The sequence below is a fragment of the Alexandromys fortis genome, unplaced genomic scaffold (assembly GCF_014885135.2).
Source record: "Alexandromys fortis isolate MF-2015 unplaced genomic scaffold, M_Fortis_MF-2015_v1.1 scaffold_6, whole genome shotgun sequence".
NCBI lineage: Eukaryota > Metazoa > Chordata > Mammalia > Rodentia > Cricetidae > Alexandromys > Alexandromys fortis.
Window position 1 is genome coordinate 12,388,262 of NW_026067902.1, and position 20,559 is coordinate 12,408,820.

General features: G+C 35.9%; 1 protein-coding gene across 7 annotated transcripts in view; it reads left to right on the forward strand.

Annotated features, from left to right (window-relative positions):
* The window catches only part of Trpm7 (transient receptor potential cation channel subfamily M member 7), an 89,404-nt gene that overhangs the window by 35,764 nt on the left and 33,081 nt on the right, over positions 1-20,559 (forward strand). For 3 of the 7 annotated variants that reach the window (XM_050131579.1, XM_050131544.1, XM_050131571.1), the window contains 13 exons: positions 4,439-4,539; positions 6,489-6,623; positions 8,328-8,381; positions 9,630-9,770; positions 10,768-10,902; positions 11,828-12,108; positions 13,415-13,643; positions 14,413-14,568; positions 14,650-14,793; positions 15,285-15,363; positions 16,653-16,741; positions 18,787-19,065; positions 20,324-20,498. In XM_050131579.1, the coding sequence (XP_049987536.1) occupies positions 4,439-4,539; positions 6,489-6,623; positions 8,328-8,381; positions 9,630-9,770; positions 10,768-10,902; positions 11,828-12,108; positions 13,415-13,643; positions 14,413-14,568; positions 14,650-14,793; positions 15,285-15,363; positions 16,653-16,741; positions 18,787-19,065; positions 20,324-20,498 (1,998 nt within the window). Of the gene's footprint in view, positions 1-4,438; positions 4,540-6,488; positions 6,624-8,327; positions 8,382-9,629; positions 9,771-10,767; positions 10,903-11,827; positions 12,109-13,414; positions 13,644-14,412; positions 14,569-14,649; positions 14,794-15,284; positions 15,364-15,726; positions 16,549-16,612; positions 16,742-18,786; positions 19,066-20,323; positions 20,499-20,559 lie in introns of those variants that run through there. The other 4 variants (XM_050131553.1, XM_050131562.1, XM_050131589.1 and 1 more) reach the window with 4 other exon arrangements.

Here is a 20,559-nt window from a genome sequence, read left to right on the forward strand (position 1 = left end):
CCTGGGACTAGCTCTGTAGACCAGGCTGGTCTCGAACTCACAGAGATCCGCCTGCCTCTGCCTCCCGAGTGCTGGGATTAAAGGCGTGCGCCACCATCGCCCGGCTGTAAAAGCAGTTTTTTAATTAAAAAAAATAACATGTGGCAGGTGTGAATGTGGGTAAAATGCTTGCTGTACTGGCACCTGTCTAAAAGGCCAGGAGTGGTACTGTGCACTTGTAACCCCAGTGCTGGGGGCAGAGATAGCTGGGCCTCAGAGGGGCTCATTGTTAGCCAGTGCCTCTGAAAGGGCAGACTCTAAGGAAGTGAATGTTCCATCTCAAACAAGGTGTGGAATATGCTATTTTCTTTTGAAAAAAATTTGAAAACTAGGGTTGTCTTCTAGGACTAAGAGATTGATATATATATATATGCACTTTGTTTTTCTCCCAGAATTTTACCAGAGATATCCACTGATAAAATGTACAGTGAAAAAATATTTTCAAAAATAGAAATGAAAATAGTGTCCTATCTGAGTACCTGAAAACAACATATTTGACAGGAGCAAAGGGGCACTGTTTTGTTATCCATAAGAATGTTCTCAATATTAGGCCACAGAAAATTGCCAGTATTTTTTTAAAAGAATTTAAAAATTATATAATTAAGTATATATAATTTGGGGATCAAGAGATGTGTAAATATTAAGAAACCCAGAAACCATAAGTATAGTAAGTAAAAAAGAGAGATGACATAAATATCATAAGATAATGTAAGATAACTATCTGTTCTGTTTGCCATATGTAGTCTGTGTGCTAGCCTACATGTGGAACAGTAGCTAAGAGCCTTTATGTTGAAACAATAGCCTACATAGCCTATTTACCTTTTCTTCGCCTTACAAAGGAAGAAACTAAGGAGTCAATGTTAGAGTAGAGGAATTTGAAAGATGGCTATATTGAACTATTGAGATGACTGAGTGGATCAAAGTACTTGTCACATGAGCCAGACAACATAAGTTCAGTCATGGAATCCATAGTGGAAGGACAGAATTAATTCATGAAAGTTGTCCTCTGGATTGCACATTATTGCTGTGACACGTTCACACCCAGACCCCCCCCCCACAAGTAATTTAAAGGCTAAAACTAAAGAAAAAGATAAATATCTTTTTTATTTTATTTTTCTTTTTCGAGATGGATTTTCTCTGTGAAACAGTCCTGGCTGCCATGGAATTCACTTTGTAGACCAGGCTGGCCTCAAACTCACAGAGATCTACCACCATCTGCCTCTGAAGTAACGGGATTAAAGGCGTGCACCACCACTGCCCAGCTGAGAAAAATGAATATCTTATGGGGAAAATGAGTATTAAAGTTTGAGGAAGAGTCCAAAGACATGGTTAATAGAATTATATTCTAATATTATTATATAAAAATAAAAATAAGGCATTCTGTGTGCTGACCTAGTCTGATAAATGTAGCTCTCATTCCTCATCAGAGCAGCTTGTTTTTACATAAGTTAAGGACCTTTACAAAAAAACCACAGCCGCCTAAAACCTGAAGAATAATTTTTAGTGTAGTGCCCAATTCCAGTGCTGCATTTACATGTACACAAATGTACACTTAAGGAACATTTTGAAAGAAGACTGTAAGAGCCAGAAGACTAGGAAGTCTGCTATGATGTTGTATTTTCTAGCTGTGACAGGGTTGCCACATGAAATCTCAGCAAGATCTAAACAATGATAACACCAAGACGTGTAAAGTAGATGGGAGATTCTCACAAGTCCCCACCCCTAGGTGAATAACAACAGGCAATTAACCACTGCTGAGAGATAAGTCTTCGCCATGAAGAAGTCCCACAATTGGTTTTTCAGTACCAGATAGTCAGCCCTAGAAAATAAATTTTATTTATTAAAAATAGTAAATTATCTTATTTTTGCTGGATAGTGGTGATGTACGCCTTTAATCCTAGCACTGGGGAAGCAGAGGGCAGCAAATCTCTGAGTTCAAAGCCAGCCTGGGCTACAGACTGAGTTCCAGGATAGCCAGGGCTACACAGAAACCTTGTCTCAAACTAATAATAATAATAATAATAATAATAATAATAATAATAATGTACAAATGAATTTTAAATAAATGCCACTCCCTCCTCTTCCTTATAGAGAAGTACAGATCTTCTATGTAAATGGTACATGCTTCCTGAATATATCAAAATCTTTAAATGGATATTCTTTTTGCTTTTTGTTTTTCAAGACATTGTTTCTCTGTAACTGCCTTAGCTTTCCTGGAATTTGCTCTGTAGACCAGGCTGGCCTCAAACTCACAGAGATCCACCTGCCTTTGCCTCCTGAATGCTGGGATTAAAGGCATGTGCTACCACCATCAGACTTAAGTGATGTTCTTTTTTTTTTTTTTTAAAGTGATGTTCTTATGTCTAGAAAATTAACCTAGAGAACTGTTCTATTTAAATAACCACATGTTCACTAAAATATACTTGAAGAATTTTACAGTACCCTAAATATCTATGTACTGGAATTTTTTTTAAGTAATCATGCTTAAAAGATTAATACATATAAAGTAAAATTATGTATTCTGTTAAGGAAAGCTATGTAGAGAGTCTCAAGGCAGCTACTAAATTTGCATTTTTTTAGTCAGACTTGCTCTGTAGATTTACCTGGCTTTAATTTCATGGCAGTCCTCCTGATGTAGCCTCCCAATACTGATTTTACAAATGCTACATACCATGTCACTCCGTCACTCTGTGTGTGTAATGTCTGTGACCCCATTTCTCTGTGTGTTTATATGTGTATGCGTCCAGATTAAGGTGCTTCTGAACTTGGAGTTCACTGATCCTATGAGACTTGTTGGCAAGCATGCTCCAGAGATCTACTTGTCTCTCTCCTCCCCATCCAAGCCATAGGGTTGCATTTCTGCCATCAGCTGGGTGTTGGGATTGAGTCCTGGCTTTCAGCTGCTCTACCCTGCTAGAACCTTCTAGGTGAAGTTACTAGAAGCTGTGCCTAGTTAGAGGATCAGAGGATGGGATTATCACCTGTTGGCCGTTGACCGCAGTGTATTTAAGTCTACATGGTGTTAATAAAGGGGGGCTTTTGGTTTCAGTGTTAAAGGGTTTGCATGTCGGTCTGTCTCTGCATCTGTATTCTCAACCTCCAGCCCCTTGCCCGAAGCTCGCGAACTGAGTTCTAGCTCACAGAGCGCAGACATGGGGGTGCATTGTGCGGCAATCTGTTTTTTTTTTTTTTCCAAAAGTGCTGGAAATTGAAACTCAGGTCCTCATATTCACAGAGCAAATATTTTATTCACTCTGCCATCTTCTCATTCCTGTGTAAACAGAAGTGTCTGTCCTGCCCAGTCCCGAAGCTGTTCAGTCCCAAAGAAACACATAGAGGCTTATATTAATTATAAACTGTTTGGCTTGTTGGTTCAGGCTTATTATTAACTAGCTCTTACAACTTAAAGTAACCCATAATTAACTTAATTTAACCCATAATTCTTGTCTATGTTTAGCCATGTTTGGTTTTTCTCAGTAAGGCATTCTTATGTTCTGCATCTGGCTGGTGACTTTCTGCTTTACTTCCCAAAATTCTCCTAGTCTGGTTTCCCTGCCTATACTTCCTGCCTGGCTGGTGGCCAATCAGTGTTTTTCATAAACTAATACAACTGACATATCTTTACAGTATACAAGAGCATTATCTCACAGCATCACTGATTCCATTTATTCAATCTTTAAAAGATTGCATGATTTATGTGTGTTTATACACCCATATACATTTGAACATGCTATGATGCATGTGTAGAGATTGGAGAACAACTTGAGTTGGGTTTCTCCTTCTACCCTGTGGAGCTAGGAGCTAGAACTTGAGTTGACAAGCTTGGGAGTAGCTTTATCCACTGAGCTCTCTCAGATCCCACTTAATAACCCCCCGTTTTTAAAGTGTATTCCTGTCTTAATAATTTAAAGTATATGGCTATAATTTCATGTGCAGAAAAGTACGTTAAAAAACCATTTTTCAGAGCTGGAGAGATGGCTCAACGGTTAAGAATATTGACTTCTCTTCCAGAAGTCCTGAGTTCAATTCCCAGCAACTTTATGGTGGCTCACAACCATCTATAACGCGATCTGGTGCCCTCTTCTGGCATGCAGGCATACATCTGGGCAGAACAGTGTATACATAATAAATAAATCTTCTTTATAAAAACAAAACATTTTTCAGAATCGTTGAAATACTGTGTCTGTGATAGAAACAAATAATCTTTTGGTTTCTCAGTGCCTACATTCTGATTTTTCCTTTTTCAACTAATGAGGTGATGTAGTTTTTATGCTTGAAAATACAAATGCTCCATGCTGGTTGATGCCAGCTGTGTAAATTAAAGGGCTCTAAGGAGAGTTTGTAAATGCTTGCAAATTGATGGACATATGCTCACCAACTGTTTTCTTTATTCAATTAGGTACTAATGCATCTGCATTTGACCAGCTTATCCTTACACTGGCATGGGACAGAGTTGATATTGCCAAAAATCATGTGTTTGTTTATGGACAGCAGTGGCTGGTAGGTAGATACTTCAAATACATAATATAATTAAATTAGCTACAGTGGACACTTAGTAGCTACAGGTTTTGTATCCATGGATTCCCCCAACCACAAAGTGAGTACTATGTAGTTAGCTACAGAAATATCCTTTCTTATTCCATAATCAATATAGTGTTAACATCTGCTCTATTAAACTCAGTATCTTGAGTAATCTAGAGATAGGATATTTGTGTTACCATAGACAGTGTACATCATTTTGTTAAAAGTTGAGCTTCTGTGAAGTTGGTATCAGAAGAAGGTCCTGGAACTAGTCCCCACTGCAGAAAGGAGTGACTGTAAGTATTTATTGGGATTGTGATTTATACTCAGATTTTACCTTTCTGCCCCAAGTGGAAATATTAGTGAGGTATATTCTCTTAATAACTTTGTTTTTTAAATAATATCTAAGGTATTTTAATAATATATACAAATTCTAAAAGACTTAAAAAGTCTTGGAACTCTTGCTCTGTGTACAGAACTCTCACTGTGACCTGCCTTAGTTTTAGTATGGTTCCTAAGCAGTCCCTCCCTTTACTCTGCATTCATGATTTATCTTTCTACTCTTAGGAAATACATTTTTTAATGGCAAATGTATTTTTTATGTTCCCCTCCCCTATATATGCAATGCCTGTAAAGTGTCTGGCTAATTAAAGAGTAAATATAATGTGTAGAATAGAACAGAGGATCAAAAGGAAAATAGAGTAAGGTTAGAATGTAAATTAATAATGTAACAATTACATGTGATGACAGAAAATAATCCTACTTAAAATAGGAATAACATCCATGATAAATAATAAGCTGTTAATTTAGAAAAATTTACATTCTTGTGAATTTGACCTTATTTTTTTAGTATAACATCAAAATATTTTCCTTGTCACAAAACTGAGTAGTGAAAAAATTTTTTTTAAAAAAGCAGTTTCTGTCTTGAGATTTTATCATATATAGCAAGTATGTGTGGTTACCAAGTAAAGAACATTAGAGGCCAGGCAATAGTGGCACACACCTTTAATCCCAGCTCTTAGCAGGTGAATCTCTGAGTTTGAGGCTGGCTAGGTCTGCAGAATGAGTTCCAGGACAGCCAAGGCTATACAGAGAAACCTTGTCTCAAAAAACCAAAGGGGGGGGGGGTGATCATTAAAAAAAATACATTAGAGATCATACCATCCTTTAAGTAAGGAAAACAGAAAATGAATTGGGGAGTGATATAAGATACTAGAGGGAAACTGCGTAGTTATATGGAAAATGTTTGGGGACGGAATCAAAATACATTTAAGTTTTTCCCCCACCTAAGAAAGGGAATTCACTACACAGACCTTGTCCTTGAACTCAGAGATCCACTTGCCTCTGCCTCCCAAGTGCTGGGATTAAAGACGCCCTCCACCATTGCCCAGCAAGAATCAAAATATTTAAAATAGCAGTATAAAACATTGATTTCCAAATTAATTTTTGCTACAAAGTTCTTTTTAAATATGCAGTGATGAAGTATTAAAGTAGAGCTGGGATCTAGTGTAGCAGATAGAGTACTTGTCTGGTTTGTAGGACGCCAGCCTGGCTTGCACCCAGCACTGTGTAAAATGGAGTGGGTAACACGCTTGTCTCACTCCAGTGCTCTCACTGGAGACAGTGAGCAGTGCTTCACCCCTGAGTGTTCCCTGCCTCTGTTTTCTCAGTTTAATTGGTTCTTTCTCCCACCCCCACACAACATTTGCTGTCTTACAGATAGAGCATTTATGTAATGTTATTTAGGGAATCCTGTGAAATGTAGGTCTTTTTATCCATTCTCTAAAAATCTTAGGTTACTTACTGTTCTGCATATTTCTCAATTTGTTTTCACACTATTTGAGAAAATGTAGGTATAAATCATGAGAATTTGTATTTAAGGAGTCAATAGTTGGAACATATAAAATATATTTATTTTTATATTCTAGGTTGGATCCTTAGAACAAGCTATGCTTGATGCTCTTGTAATGGATAGAGTTTCATTTGTAAAACTTCTCATTGAAAATGGAGTGAGCATGCATAAATTCCTTACCATCCCCAGATTGGAAGAACTTTATAACACTGTAAGTCTGACAAAATTCTTTGCTCATTGTTTTATTGTCTTTAAAATGTCTTTTTATCTAAAAAATATATACTCCTATTGGTAGTTTTCAGTGTTTTAGTTGTTATGGATGGAGAAAACAGTCACTCTTAGTATTGATTCTTATATGACAGTCTAAAGCCACTCTCCAGTTTTAGAAGCCCTTCTCTATTGACTTAGCCATATGGGAAGAGTATTGATATAATAATAACCCATCATTTCTTTTCTTTCTTACCTTTTAAAAGTACAGGATAGACTTCTTATTTAGAGGATGATGTGTTACTTTGTTTTTTTACTCTTTTGTTTATTGGAAAACATATACAATATTTTTCCTTTCTTATTTCTTAAATTTATGGCTGTTGACCTTTTGATGTCTTTCTTTTGGTATATTTTCCCCATTTTTCTTGTAAAAACTTAATCTTATTTTATTTAATTTTGTTTTGTTTTTTGAGGCAGGGTTTCTCTGTAGCTTTGGAGCCTGTCCTGAAACTAGCTCTTGTAGACCAGGCTGGCCTCAAACTTACAGAGATCCGTCTGCCTCTTCCTCCCAAGTGCTGGGATTAAAGGCATTTGTCACCACCTCCTGGCAAACTTAATCTTTTTTAAAATTCATATTTCATAATTCATAATTTCAGATAGGACAAATACTTTGTGATTTTCTGTGGATCCAATGCAAATTTAATTGAACTTTGCTGTGAGGAATACTAAGCAAAGCCAAGTTTTATAACTTTTAGAAAATTCATCAATTTCTACTACTTTTTTATTCTTTGGTCATCTCTAATTGACTTCACTGCATTTTAATTTTCTTATCGCTATCTCTTTAATCTCTTACCTTGATCAAATTCTTTAGTTTTTATAATAACATACTCTGCTATGTCTTTCTGTAGTTTAGAATTTTTAATGACTTTTTAGTGCCTACACCGTATAGCTTGATTGTTTTCAGAAATAGACACTGGCGATTTTAAAGTTACGAGACAGGTTCTCACTATGTTGACACGGCCTACCTGCAACTCTCAGTTTAGACCAGGCTCAGTTTAGACCTAGAACTCATAAAAGTTGAGTGCTTCTGCCTTAGAGTGCTGGGATTGAAGGCCTGTGTCACTATGCTAGATGGTAGCCGAAGTTCTACCCTACCTATCTTCTCACTTCATCTTTTTATTTGGTACCTCAACCTCAGATAGTGTGGGTGTTGAGTGTATTATCTACCATTTTCTAAACACACAAACTATTTAGAAAAGCACTGATTTCTTGATATGTTCACCTGCTTTTTTCTATCTAGTCTTCATTTATTGAAATTTTATTCTGTGCGTAAAGCAGCTCACGTATTCCACTGTTTCCAAGAAACCTACTAGACTAGTTAAGGAGTGTATCTTCCTCCATGGGTTATACATGTCTTTTGAATAGGGTTATAGTTTTATCCACTAATACTATCTAGTATAATTACACTGAACTTTATTTGTGTCCTGTCTCTTGTTAATTGATGAAAAAATTAATAGGATTACTCATTGTTATATGAAGTTTCTCACTGAAATATAAACCAAATATAAAACAGTAAAAACAAAAACTGATTCCATTAGCAAGGAAGTCTTTAGCATTTGTTCAAGAGGGTCTTTGTAAGTACTATAAGTAACAAAAAGGGAGATTGTTTAATTTAGACCAAAGCTAATAGTTTTTTTTTCCCCTCAAGAAACAAGGTCCAACTAATCCGATGCTGTTCCACCTCATTCGAGATGTCAAACAGGTAAGAAACTGTCTTTGTTATAGGAAAACTTGACCTTTCAGTCATTTGCACTTTATTTTTGCCCTCAAAATACCTAAGTGCATTTTTAAAATAAGAGTAGAAACAACAGCTTTTTGTACTAGATAAAATAAGAACTATCTTTGTCATAAAAGTAAAGAACTTAGAGCTGCAGAGATGGCTCAGCTGGAATAGCAATGGAGAGATCGCAGATTCTGTTCCCCAGCACCCACATGGTGCCTGACAACAGTCTGTAACTTCAGTTCCTGGGCATCTGGTCCCTCTTTTTGTCTTGTGGGCACTAGGTAGACAAGGTTCACAGACATGCATGTGGGCAAAATACCCATATACATAAATTAAAAAGTTTATAGTAAAGAACTTACTATATCTATACCAAGAAAAAGAAAGCTTGTGATATTTGTCCCAGTTTCCTAAGCTTTTGTCAGATGGAACACAATACACTTTTTTAAAAAAGATTTCTTTATTTATTATATACACAGTGTTCTGCCTGCATGTATCTCTGAAGGCCAGAAGAGGGCATCAGACCTCCCTATGGGTGGTTGTGAGTCACCATGTGGTTTTGCTGGGAATTTAACTCAGGACCTCTGGAAGAGTAGCCAGTGCTCCTAACTGCTGAGCCATCTCACCAGCCATGGTTTTTTTTTTTTTTTTTTTTTTGGTTGTTGTTTTGTTTTTGTTGTTGTTGTTTTGTCTTGTTTTTATTTTTTGTTTTGTTTGTTTTTGAGACAAAAAGGTTTCTCAGTGGCCCTGGCTATCCTGGAACTATTTCTTGTAGACCAAGCTGGCCTCGAACTCAGAGTTCTGCCTACTTTGGCTTCCTGAGTGCTGGGATTAAAGGTGTTCACCACCACACCTAGCAATAAAATAAACTTAATAAACACAAAATGTCAATTCTATGTTTTTTTTAATTTATGTAATAAATTGTGATATGTGCTGTATTTAACTCTCAGAGTTTATAGCCTCTGTGTATGGAATGTTGGGGGGACGTAAAACTGAGCTGTCTTTCTGGGTTAAATTGGACTGATTTAAGTCATACCTGAGTTCTCAGAAATGTCAGAACCTCGTCATCTTTTATGAGAAAACAGAAATACTCATTATTTCTTCTGTAAAGGGCAACCCAATTTCTTATAACAAATAATAGTTCTCAATTTAGCAAATTATGCATATTCCCATGTCTGGCAAGTCAATATTGAATAATATTATCCTGTCCATTTAATATTTTGTTTCTAGGGTAATCTTCCTCCAGGATACAAGATCACTCTAATTGATATTGGACTTGTGATTGAATATCTCATGGGAGGAACCTACAGATGCACATATACAAAAAAACGTTTTCGATTAATATATAATAGTCTTGGAGGGAATAACCGGGTATGTATATAGTTTTAGTGGTTAAATGTTAAGAATTAGTTATAGAAGCCAGTTGGTGGTAGCACACACCTTTAATCTCAACACTTATGAGGCAGAAGCAGGCAGATCTCGAAAAACAAAACAACAACACAAAAGAATTAGTTATAAGTGCTGAGTTTGATGGGGGCATACCTGTAATTCTAGCATTTGAGAGGCTGGTACAAGAGGATGGCTGTGAGTTTCAGGCCAGCCTGGTTTATATATAGTAAGTTACAGCTTAGCCAGTCTGCTGGTGAAACCCTGTCTCAAAATAAAACAAAAAAGAACAACTAAAGATTTTAAGGGGATGAAAGTAGTTCCAAGGTAGAATGTTTCCCTAGTTTGTATAAGTTAGTCCCTAAATTAGGTGCCTCTCATCATATAAAGGACAGTGTTCGTTTCGTTAGAATACTGACAGTGACAGTTGACTTTGAATGTGGGTTTTCAGCTGATGTGGCAGTGCACACTTTTAATCCTAGCATTCATGCAGCAGAAGCAGGAAGACTTCTGTGAGTTCAGTGTCAACCTGGTCCACAAAGAGTACCAGGCCAGCCAAGGCTACTTAAACTGTCATAAAACAAAACATGAGAATCAGACTAAAAGTAATTAAAATGTTTTTTTAAGGTGGTTGGTAGCATGTACATATTTGTAGTATCAGTTCCTTGGGTAGCTGAGCTAGGCTTGACAACGTTAGAGACAGTGCTATCACTGAAAGAATATAACCAGAGGCTGGATGAGTGTGGTCATCATGATACACATGTAATCCTCACCCTTTGTGTCCAGAAGCAAGAGCCAAAAGTTCAAGGTCAGTATAGGCTATACAGATAGATTTTTTCAAAAGAGAAAGGGAGAGAAAATGGTAGTTAGAATCCTAAACCAACTATTTTTATATATAGACAAACATTTACAAATGTTTATAATTTATTCTGGAATTTTTTTTTTATAACGTGTCAGCTTTTTAAAATACTCTCATTTTCAGAGGTCAGGTCGAAATACCTCTAGCAGCACTCCTCAGTTGCGAAAGAGTCATGAAACTTTTGGCAATAGAGCTGATAAAAAGGAAAAAATGAGACACAATCATTTCATTAAAACAGCCCAACCCTACAGACCAAAGGTATGTTGATTTATTCTTTAACAAAAATAGGTTTGGGCAGGCAGTGATGGCACAAGCCTTTTATAGTAGCAGAGGCAGAGACAGGTGATCTCTGAGTTCAAGGCCACTTTGTCTGTAGAGCAAGTTCCAGAATAGCCAGGGATACATAGAGAAGCCCTGTCTTAAGCCCTCTGCCTCCCCCAAAAGATTTGTTCAGCATATTAAAGATGGTAATATTATCCTTCCTAAATTTTGCTTTCTGCCAATTTGTATTACTAGATAAAAACTTTGATTTAGTAAGAATTATCTTTTGGTTTGGAACTTTTATACATTTGACTTATTTTTTCCATGAATAAAATTATTATGAATTAATAATTGTATTGTTTGTCCAGTTTTAGCTACGATAATAACCAGATTTAAAAATTAAGTGACTTTATTTTTTATTCTAGTATATACAACAAAATTTTATTAAATTTAGATTTTATCAGATATTAGTTCAGATATTATGACCGTGTCTCAGCCTTTTTGTTGAATTGACGTTTTTATAAAAATGAATTATGAATTATAATAAAAATAAAGTTAATGAATTTTACATTATTTTTTACAGGCTGTTTATTTAAAAGTTTCTTTCAGCCATGCACTGGTATCCTAGCACTCGGGGAGGCAGAGCAGGTGGATCTTTGTGAGTTTTAGGCCAGTGTGGTCTACAGAACAAGTTCCATGACAGCCAAGGCTACACAAAGAAATTCTGTCTCACAAAAAAAAAAAAAAAAAAAGGATGGTTGTGGTTGTCATATGGTCTTGTTATTACTGTCACTACTGGTTTAAGATCCTGGAGGTCAGATTCAAGCCTCTTTGCCTAGTAGATAGTCTGTGTTCTGCAGACTTAAATCCCAGCCCTCATATGGCCTTATTGTGAGTCTTACAGTGTTTATTTCCCTTGAAGATGGATGCAACTATGGAAGAAGGGAAGAAGAAAAGAACCAAAGATGAAATTGTAGATATTGATGATCCAGAAACCAAGCGCTTTCCTTATCCTCTTAATGAGTTATTAATCTGGGCTTGCCTAATGAAGAGGCAGGTCATGGCCCGCTTTCTATGGCAGCATGGTGAAGAATCAATGGCTAAAGCATTAGTTGCCTGTAAGATCTATCGCTCAATGGCGTACGAAGCAAAGCAGAGTGACCTGGTAGATGATACTTCAGAGGAGCTGAAGCAGTACTCCAAGTGAGTGACATGAAAGTGTTTGCCTGCATGCTCTGGTGCTGTCTTTAACAGAGATGTGTGGAGGGTTGAGGAGGGTATTGAGTTTATTGGTGTAATCAAGACAGATATTTTAGGTGCATTATGTAATTTTAAAAATTTGAAAGACGCTTGCTGTTTGATATGTTAAACATTTCAGAAAGCAAGAAAGAAATGGGAGAGTTAAATAAGTATACCTAATAGTAATTATGTTAAGAATTCTGTTTGGAATGGAAAATAAGGAATGTGGAGCTGGCGATTTGGCTCAGCAGTTAAGAGAACTGGCTACTCTTCCAGAGGACCTGGGTTCAGTATCCAGTGCCCACATGGTGACTCACAACTTCCTGTAACTCCAGTTCCAGAGGCTCTGGTGCCTTCTTCTGACTTTTGTGGGCTCTGCACATTGTACACTTGTGGTATATGTCCATATACTCAGGCACACACATACCCATAAAAATTAACTTAAAAGAAATTAAATTAAAACAGTAAAGTTCTAGGATAATTTAAGAGTAGTTGGTTAAAAGTGTACTTTTTAGACTGGGTGTGTAGATAAACTCAGTAGTATAGTTTCTTTAAAAAAATTTTTTTTTTGTTTAGTTTATGTGTGTGGGTATTTTACTTCCATGTTTGTCTAGTGTGCCTGATGCCCAACAAGTCCTGAAGGGGGATGTCATATCCCATGGGACAGAGTTACAGACAAATGTGATTCTCCATTTGGGTGCTGGGAATTGTATATATACCCAGGTCCTCTGGAAGAGCTACGAGTGCTCTTAACTGCTGAGCCATTTCTCCAGCTCTTAATTTTTAAATTATATTTTATTTATTCTTTTGGAGAGGGTAATAGAATTTTTTTTTGTTGTGTTTGAGACAAGGTTTCTCTGTGTAGTTTTGGAAACTGTCCCGGAACTCTGCTCTGTGGATCAGGCTGGCCTTGAACTCACAGAGATCTGCCAGCCCCTAAATCCCAAATGCTGGAATTAAGGTTTGTGCCACCAACACTCAGCTGGTAGTAGAGTTTCTAACATGCTGTTTGTTTGTGTTTATTGAGACAGGGTTTCTCTGTAGCTTTGCACCCTGTTCTGGCACTAGCTCTTATAGACCAGGCTGACCTCGAATTCACAGAGAGCTACTTGCCTCTGCCTCCTGAGTGCTGGGATTAAAGGTGTGCGCCACCACTACCCAGCCTCTAACATGTTTGATTCTCAGCAAAAACAAAACAACCTTACAGTTTCTTTACCTGAGTATACTTTAGTGTTTTTGTTGTTGTTCTTTATTTTGTTTTGTTCTGTAGTGATTTTGGCCAACTAGCAGTTGAATTACTGGAACAATCCTTCAGGCAAGATGAAACCATGGCTATGAAATTACTCACTTATGAACTGAAAAACTGGAGTAATTCAACCTGCCTTAAATTAGCAGTTTCATCAAGACTCAGACCTTTTGTAGCTCACACCTGTACACAGATGTTGTTATCTGATATGTGGATGGGACGGCTCAATATGAGAAAAAATTCCTGGTATAAGGTATTTTAAAAATAACTAGATTTCGATTTAAAGTATATAATGAGATACATACTATATACAAATTAGCCTACACATATAGTAAAATTATTTTCTAGTATAATAGACAATTAGAACTTGAGGAAATGAGTGATTATTAATTTGTAGAATTCCAGACCTATCATCTGCAAACTTCATGTATTATTGAGGTGTATTGAATGCATGTCTCCATGTGCCTAGAGTATAAAATAGATTAGTGCAGCATATCAATGTATACAGGACCTAAGGATAAGAATTTGGGTAAAATGGTTAGTCCTTTCAGTTTTGTCTTTATGAGAAGTACTACTTTAAACTTCCTTTTTATTTTCTCATATGTCTTTTAATATAGTAAAAAATTAGAAGGCAGAAGATTGTGTAAGAGTGATATGTAAAGTTTTAGAAATAAACTTTGTTTTTTGACTGAATAATGATGAGTCTTCATGCTATAGGAGAGGTCTCAGGTAAAATAACAACAGCACCTTCATAATGTTTTAAGTTTTCTCTAAATAAAAATATTTTTTAGCAAATTATGATTTTATTTAAAGGACCATTCTGTACTGATTATTCAACCTATGAACCTATGCTGACACTACCATAGTACTAAGATGATACAGTATGTAAAGAAAAATGAATTTTTAATTTTTCCTACAGTTTTGTGGTAAAATTGGCAGCACTCAAAAGATAATTCATGTGTAACTTACTGTTTTCTTCTCAAAGGTTTTAAAATGGAAACTTTTATGTCTCAAAATTCTAGGTCATATTAAGCATTTTAGTTCCACCTGCTATATTAATGCTAGAGTATAAAACCAAGGCTGAAATGTCCCATATCCCACAATCTCAAGATGCTCATCAGATGACTATGGAGGACAGTGAAAATAATTTTCACAACATAACAGAAGAGATACCTATGGTAAGAATAGAGGACCACAGAGCAGGTATATTTATGTTTGTTATGAGTAAATAGATACCAAATATATATTTTTAATTTTAGGAAGTATTTAAAGAAGTAAGGATTTTGGACAGCAGTGAAGGAAAGAATGAAATGGAGATGCATATTAAATCAAAAAAGCTTCCAATCACACGAAAGTTTTATGCCTTTTATCATGCACCAATTGTAAAGTTCTGGTTTAACACGGTATGTTTTTGAATTGTTATGTTCTTGGTTTGGTTTAATGGGGTTTTTTTGTTTTTTAGTTCTAAAAAGCATAGTTTTTTGTTGTTGTTGTTTTTGTGGGGTTTTCTTGTTTTTTGTTTCCGAGATAGGTTTTCTTTGTGTAGCTCTGACTGTCCTGGAACTTATTCTTTAGACCAGGTCTGGCCTCGAACTCAGATATATCCGCCTGTCTCCCAAGTGCTGCAATTAAAGGCATGCACCACAAAAGATGCTTCTTAGAGAATTTTTAATCTGGAATCCACATTAATCTTTGTATAATTTAGATCATTGAAAATGCATTCCTTATTAAAAGATTATTACATTGGCATACTTCATCTAAGCTACTGATGTTTAGAATAATAAGCACTAACAAATTTTAGTTCTAATTTTATTAAATAATGTAAATAAGCATATGCCTTTCTAAAAGGTAACAAATATAAGCCAGTTGTGGTGGCACATGCCTTTAATCCCAGCAGGTGGATCCCTGGGAATTCAAGGCCAGCCTGCTCTACATAGAGAATTTCAGTACAGTCTTCAAAAGGCAAACAGAAGGTAACAAATATAAATTTCTGTTAATATTAAAGTTGTGAATATAGCCCAATAGTAGGGGTATATGCTTAGCATGTGTGGGATCCTACATTCAACCCCCAGTACTTGGTAGAGATAGGGAAAATCTAAAGTAATGCTGACAGCTGGCAACATGACTGTAAAGGTAGGAGAGAACCAAATCTACAGTGTTGTCTTCTAATTTCCACATGTGTGCGCTCGCGCTCTCTCTCTCTCTCTCTCTCTCTCTCTCTCTCTCTCTCGCACGCCATAAGCATCAAACACAATCATAATAAACAAAAACAAAAATAGTGCTAAAAGGTCAACTGAAAATGATAAATTTGTAATTTGTGTTTTGTGGTTGTGCAGATAGCATTCAGAAATGTTCATAAATAAATCTGCTACTTTAAAATGGAAGGAAGGAAGAGAGCAATCCAGACTTGATTTACAATGACCATTGCTATAGTCTTGTGCTCCGTTGTTCTGCATTGGCCCTTCTCTTAATCTGTGGGGAAAATTTAGTGACAAAAGCATAAATTCATAAAAGTATGTATCTATATGTTGAAATGTAGTTTTTACTCATTGTTGGTTCTCTAGAACATCTAGTGGGATGTCTTGTTGGGGGCATCTTCTAGGGAAGAACACATTTGTCTGAGAAGATAATTTTGGTTTATTTGAAACAGAGCTTCATGTAGTCAAACTGATCTTGAACTGGATATGTAAGCAAGGCTGGCCTTGAACTCTTGATCCTCTTGCCTCTACCTCACAAGTACTGCACTTGTTTATGGTGACATGTGCCACCATCCCTCCCCTCCCAGGAAAACAAAGTAATGGTGTTTGTTCACTTTCATCAGTACTAGACATTTGCCAAAGTTGACAAATGGTTTTGTGTTATGACGAATATTTTATAGTTAATTCTTTTTCACTCATACTCATGCTTTATTACCCTGAGATTAATTTATTACATTTCTTTTTATGAAAATTTCTTGTTCCTTCTAGATGCAGATAATGCAAACCTCTATTATCTGATCCCCTAATTCTGTCCCACTGATGGAATTAATGAGGATTGATAACATTTGCATTCATTTTAGTGGCTGCTTAAAACAGCCAGCCCATGTTGCCACATGAATATTTGTCTTTATAGTTCCCTAGTCTACCATAACTCAAATTAGATTTTGTGTATACAGAAATATGTCCATAATGTTTTGTTTTGTAATTAATTTTATTCATATAACTTTTATTTCTTTTTTATTAGTTGGCATACTTAGGATTTCTGATGCTTTATACATTTGTAGTTCTTGTACAAATGGAACAGTTACCTTCAGTTCAAGAATGGATTGTTATCGCTTATATTTTTACCTATGCTATTGAGAAAGTCCGTGAGGTATGTCTAGTTTTTCTTTCCAGTAACTGTATATTATGCATGCATGCAGGATTCTTTAATTTGTTGTGCTTATGGGTATGTTCTTGTAATTTCAGTGATACGTGGAAGTCTAGAGCTTGTTTATTTTGCCATTCTGAAAACCATGATCTTTAAAAAATGCTTAAGCAGAGCAGTGTTCACACACCTTTAATCCCAGCACTCTGAAGGCAGAGGCAGACCGATCTCTGAATTCAAGGCTAGTCTGGCCTACAGAGCAAGTTCCAGGACAGCCAGGGCTACACAAAGAAACCCTCTCTCAGGAAAACAAAATGGTTATTAGTAACTTATGTTCACTTTGCTATAATTAACAAATATAATAATTTTTCTCAAAATCAAAACATAGATTTTATTTTTATCTTACTTCCTCAAGTTTCACATGATCGCCGACATTCGTCAGAAGTAATGAATGTGCATGGTGGTAGTCAGGTAAATTAAAGGTCGGTTTCCATTTAGCACTCAGGCTGTATACCCCCTAGAGTGCCCTGTGTTGCCTCCAGTCGCCAGTAGGATTTATTTGTATCTCTTACTTTTCTACTTTAAAATTGGCAATTTTATAACATCATAATTTTGAGAAGGGAAAAAATTTTTTCTTTCCTTAAACAAAAACAAAAAAGTCTTAGGGGATGGGGAATATACATCTATAATCCCAGCACTGGTTTAGGAGTTCAGGGTCATCTTCTGCTATACAGTGAATCTGAGGACCTGTCTGGGCTGCTCGAAACCCTGTTTCAAAAATAAAATAAACATTTAGTTTATTTAGTTTTGTTTTTGTTTTTTGAGACTGGGCTTCTCTGTGTAACTTTGGAGCCTGTCCTGGAACTGTCTTTAGACCAGGCTGGACTCAAACTCACAAAGTTCTGCCATCCTTTGTCTCCCAAGTGCTGGGATTAAAGTCATGTGCTACCACCACCCAGGTATTTATTTCATTTTATGTTTATGAATGTTTTAACTGTGCTTGTGTGTGTGTCCATGTGTTTGGTGCCAACTGAAGCCAGCAGAGGGCATCAGATCTCCTAGATGAGTTATGAGCCATGTAGGTGCTGACAATCAAACCTAGGTCCTCTGGAAGAGTGACCAGTGTTCTTTGCAGAGCCATCTCTCCAGCCTAAAAGACTCTTTTGTGTTGTGTTTTGTTTGCGTGTATTAATATGTACTATGTGCATGCCCAAGTATTTTCTATTTAAACTAATTGCTGTATACTTGTAAATAGTTTTGTATAAGTAATTAGGCATAGTATTTTCCTCCTATTTGCTTCTACAGAAGCTTATTAAAATACCTAATGATGGCAGTCCATGTGTTTTTTAAATCTATTGTCATCATGGCTGAAATTAATTTGTTTAATGGTAAGGAATTCATAGCATTTTTGCATGTATTTGTGAGAATGGCACTAATTGTATCTGCCTTTTGTGGGAAGGGAAATTGCTTGAGAGAGGAAAGCAAAAGCAGGCATTACTATTGGGAAACACTTTTATTTTGTAGCTTTGAATATATTACTCAAAAGGTAATGCTTTTAATTACTTGGGTAGTAGATTTTTAATAAGTTATATATTTACAATTACTTCAATCATTGAATTATTTATCTTCTGCAAATAAGGCAGTTTTGGAATGTGTTGCCAGTATAGGCAAGTACTGTTTTGATTTGAAATAAAACATTTCAAAAGCATTTCTCATCCCAACTTTCTACTTACATCAACTTGCTGAGCAAGTAATTTATAAGAAGTTGTTTCTGTTTGTGTGGTTTTGGGTTTTGTAACAGGCTCTCACTATATAGTTCTGCCTGTCTCTGCCTTATATGTTCTGGGATTAAATGGTTTTGTCACCATGCCTGCCTCCATAAGGAATCTTTCATCTATTAACTTTTTGTTTTATTATTAAATACATCTTCAGATCTCAGATACCTTGAAACTAAAATATAGCTAAAATTCTTCTGTGGTGTTATAGTTGGATTCTATATATGTTTTAATTGAAAGGATTTGAGTCACCTTTTTTTCTTGTTAAACCTTTAGGTCTTTATGTCTGAAGCTGGGAAAATCAGCCAGAAGATCAAAGTGTGGTTTAGTGACTACTTCAATGTCAGTGACACAATTGCCATAATTTCTTTCTTCATTGGATTTGGACTAAGATTTGGAGCAAAATGGAACTTTTTGAATGCATATGATAATCATGTTTTTGTGGCTGGAAGATTAATTTACTGTCTTAATATAATATTTTGGTATGTGCGTTTGCTAGATTTTCTAGCCGTAAATCAACAGGCAGGACCTTATGTAATGATGATTGGAAAAATGGTAAGTTGAAATATCTGCTGAAATGCATGAATTGTTTCTTTAAAATTATAAAAATATTTTAATATAGCTTTACCTGGACCCACAAATATCTGTTAGTTAGGTTTATTTGCCTCATACTCTTAATCTCCCATTCCTTAAGGATATTCATCAATGTGTGTGTTAATGTGGAGTGTGTTTGTGATGTATGTGTGTGTGTCTGAGGGTGTATATATATGTATGTATGTATGTATGTATGTATGTATGTATGTATGTATGTATGTGGTGGGCAGAAGATGACATTGGTTGTTTTCTGTTACCCTTCATCTTATTCCCTGTGATAGGGTGTCTCGTTGACACTAACCTTTTCTTCTTCCCTTATTTCTTCTCTTCTTTCTCTCCCTCACTTCACTCTCTTCTTTACATCCCTGTCCCTTCCTCCTTTTCTACTTTTTTTTTTTTTTTTTTTTTTTTTTTTTGATTTTTTAAGACAGGGTTTCTCTGTGGTTTGGTTCCTGTCCTGGATCTAGCTCTTGTAGACCAGGCTGACCTCGAACTCACAGAGATCCACCTGTCTCTGCCTCTCGAGTGCTGGGATTAAAGGCGTGCGCCACCACCGCCCGGCTCCTTTTCTACTTTTTTGCTCCTGTCATTTTCTTTAATTTTGAGATCATATTGAGCTATAAGAAATAATAATAATCTTGTTAGCTTTTGTCTTGCTTCCTCCAAAGGTTGTATCTCCATTCTTCCCCTTTAAACTTTATCTTGCATGTTCTTGACCTCTTTCTTATCTGTGCTGTACTCACAAGGGTCTTTACATTTCTTTATATTGAAGATTTGCATTGTGGTATATGTCTCTAGTCCCAGGTTCTATGACGTGAGCAAAATACAGATGTATGAGGCAAAGTGGGGGGAAGTCTTCACTTCATTGTTAGTTGACAAGCCTTAAGAGTTGCATTTACTGAAATTAAGCCTCCAAATTTGCCCATGTAACTATAGTTTTTTATGTCTTTATTAGATAGGCTACATTTTGAACTACTGATAGTTTATTATAGAGTCAATGATGCCTGTATTTGCTTAGCATCACTAATCATTTTTAAATACAATCTCCATAAGGTTTATGTAGTGATAAAATTTTTCTGAATGCTATTATCAGCAATAAATGGAAGCTCAAATATTCTACTGTCAATTACAACATTAGAAATACCTTTTAGGATGAAAATTTGTTACAGGACTTAAATTCTCTTGTGTCTTAATAGTATCCCCCCCTTTTTTAAAACAGGTCGCCAATATGTTCTACATTGTAGTGATAATGGCTCTTGTATTACTTAGTTTTGGTGTTCCCAGAAAGGCAATACTTTATCCTCATGAAGAACCATCTTGGTCTCTTGCTAAAGATATAGTTTTTCATCCATACTGGATGATTTTTGGTGAAGTGTATGCATATGAAATTGATGGTAAGAATTTAATGTTTTTTTGGTTATCTTGTAAAGTTAGACTTACATTCTAAATTATTGT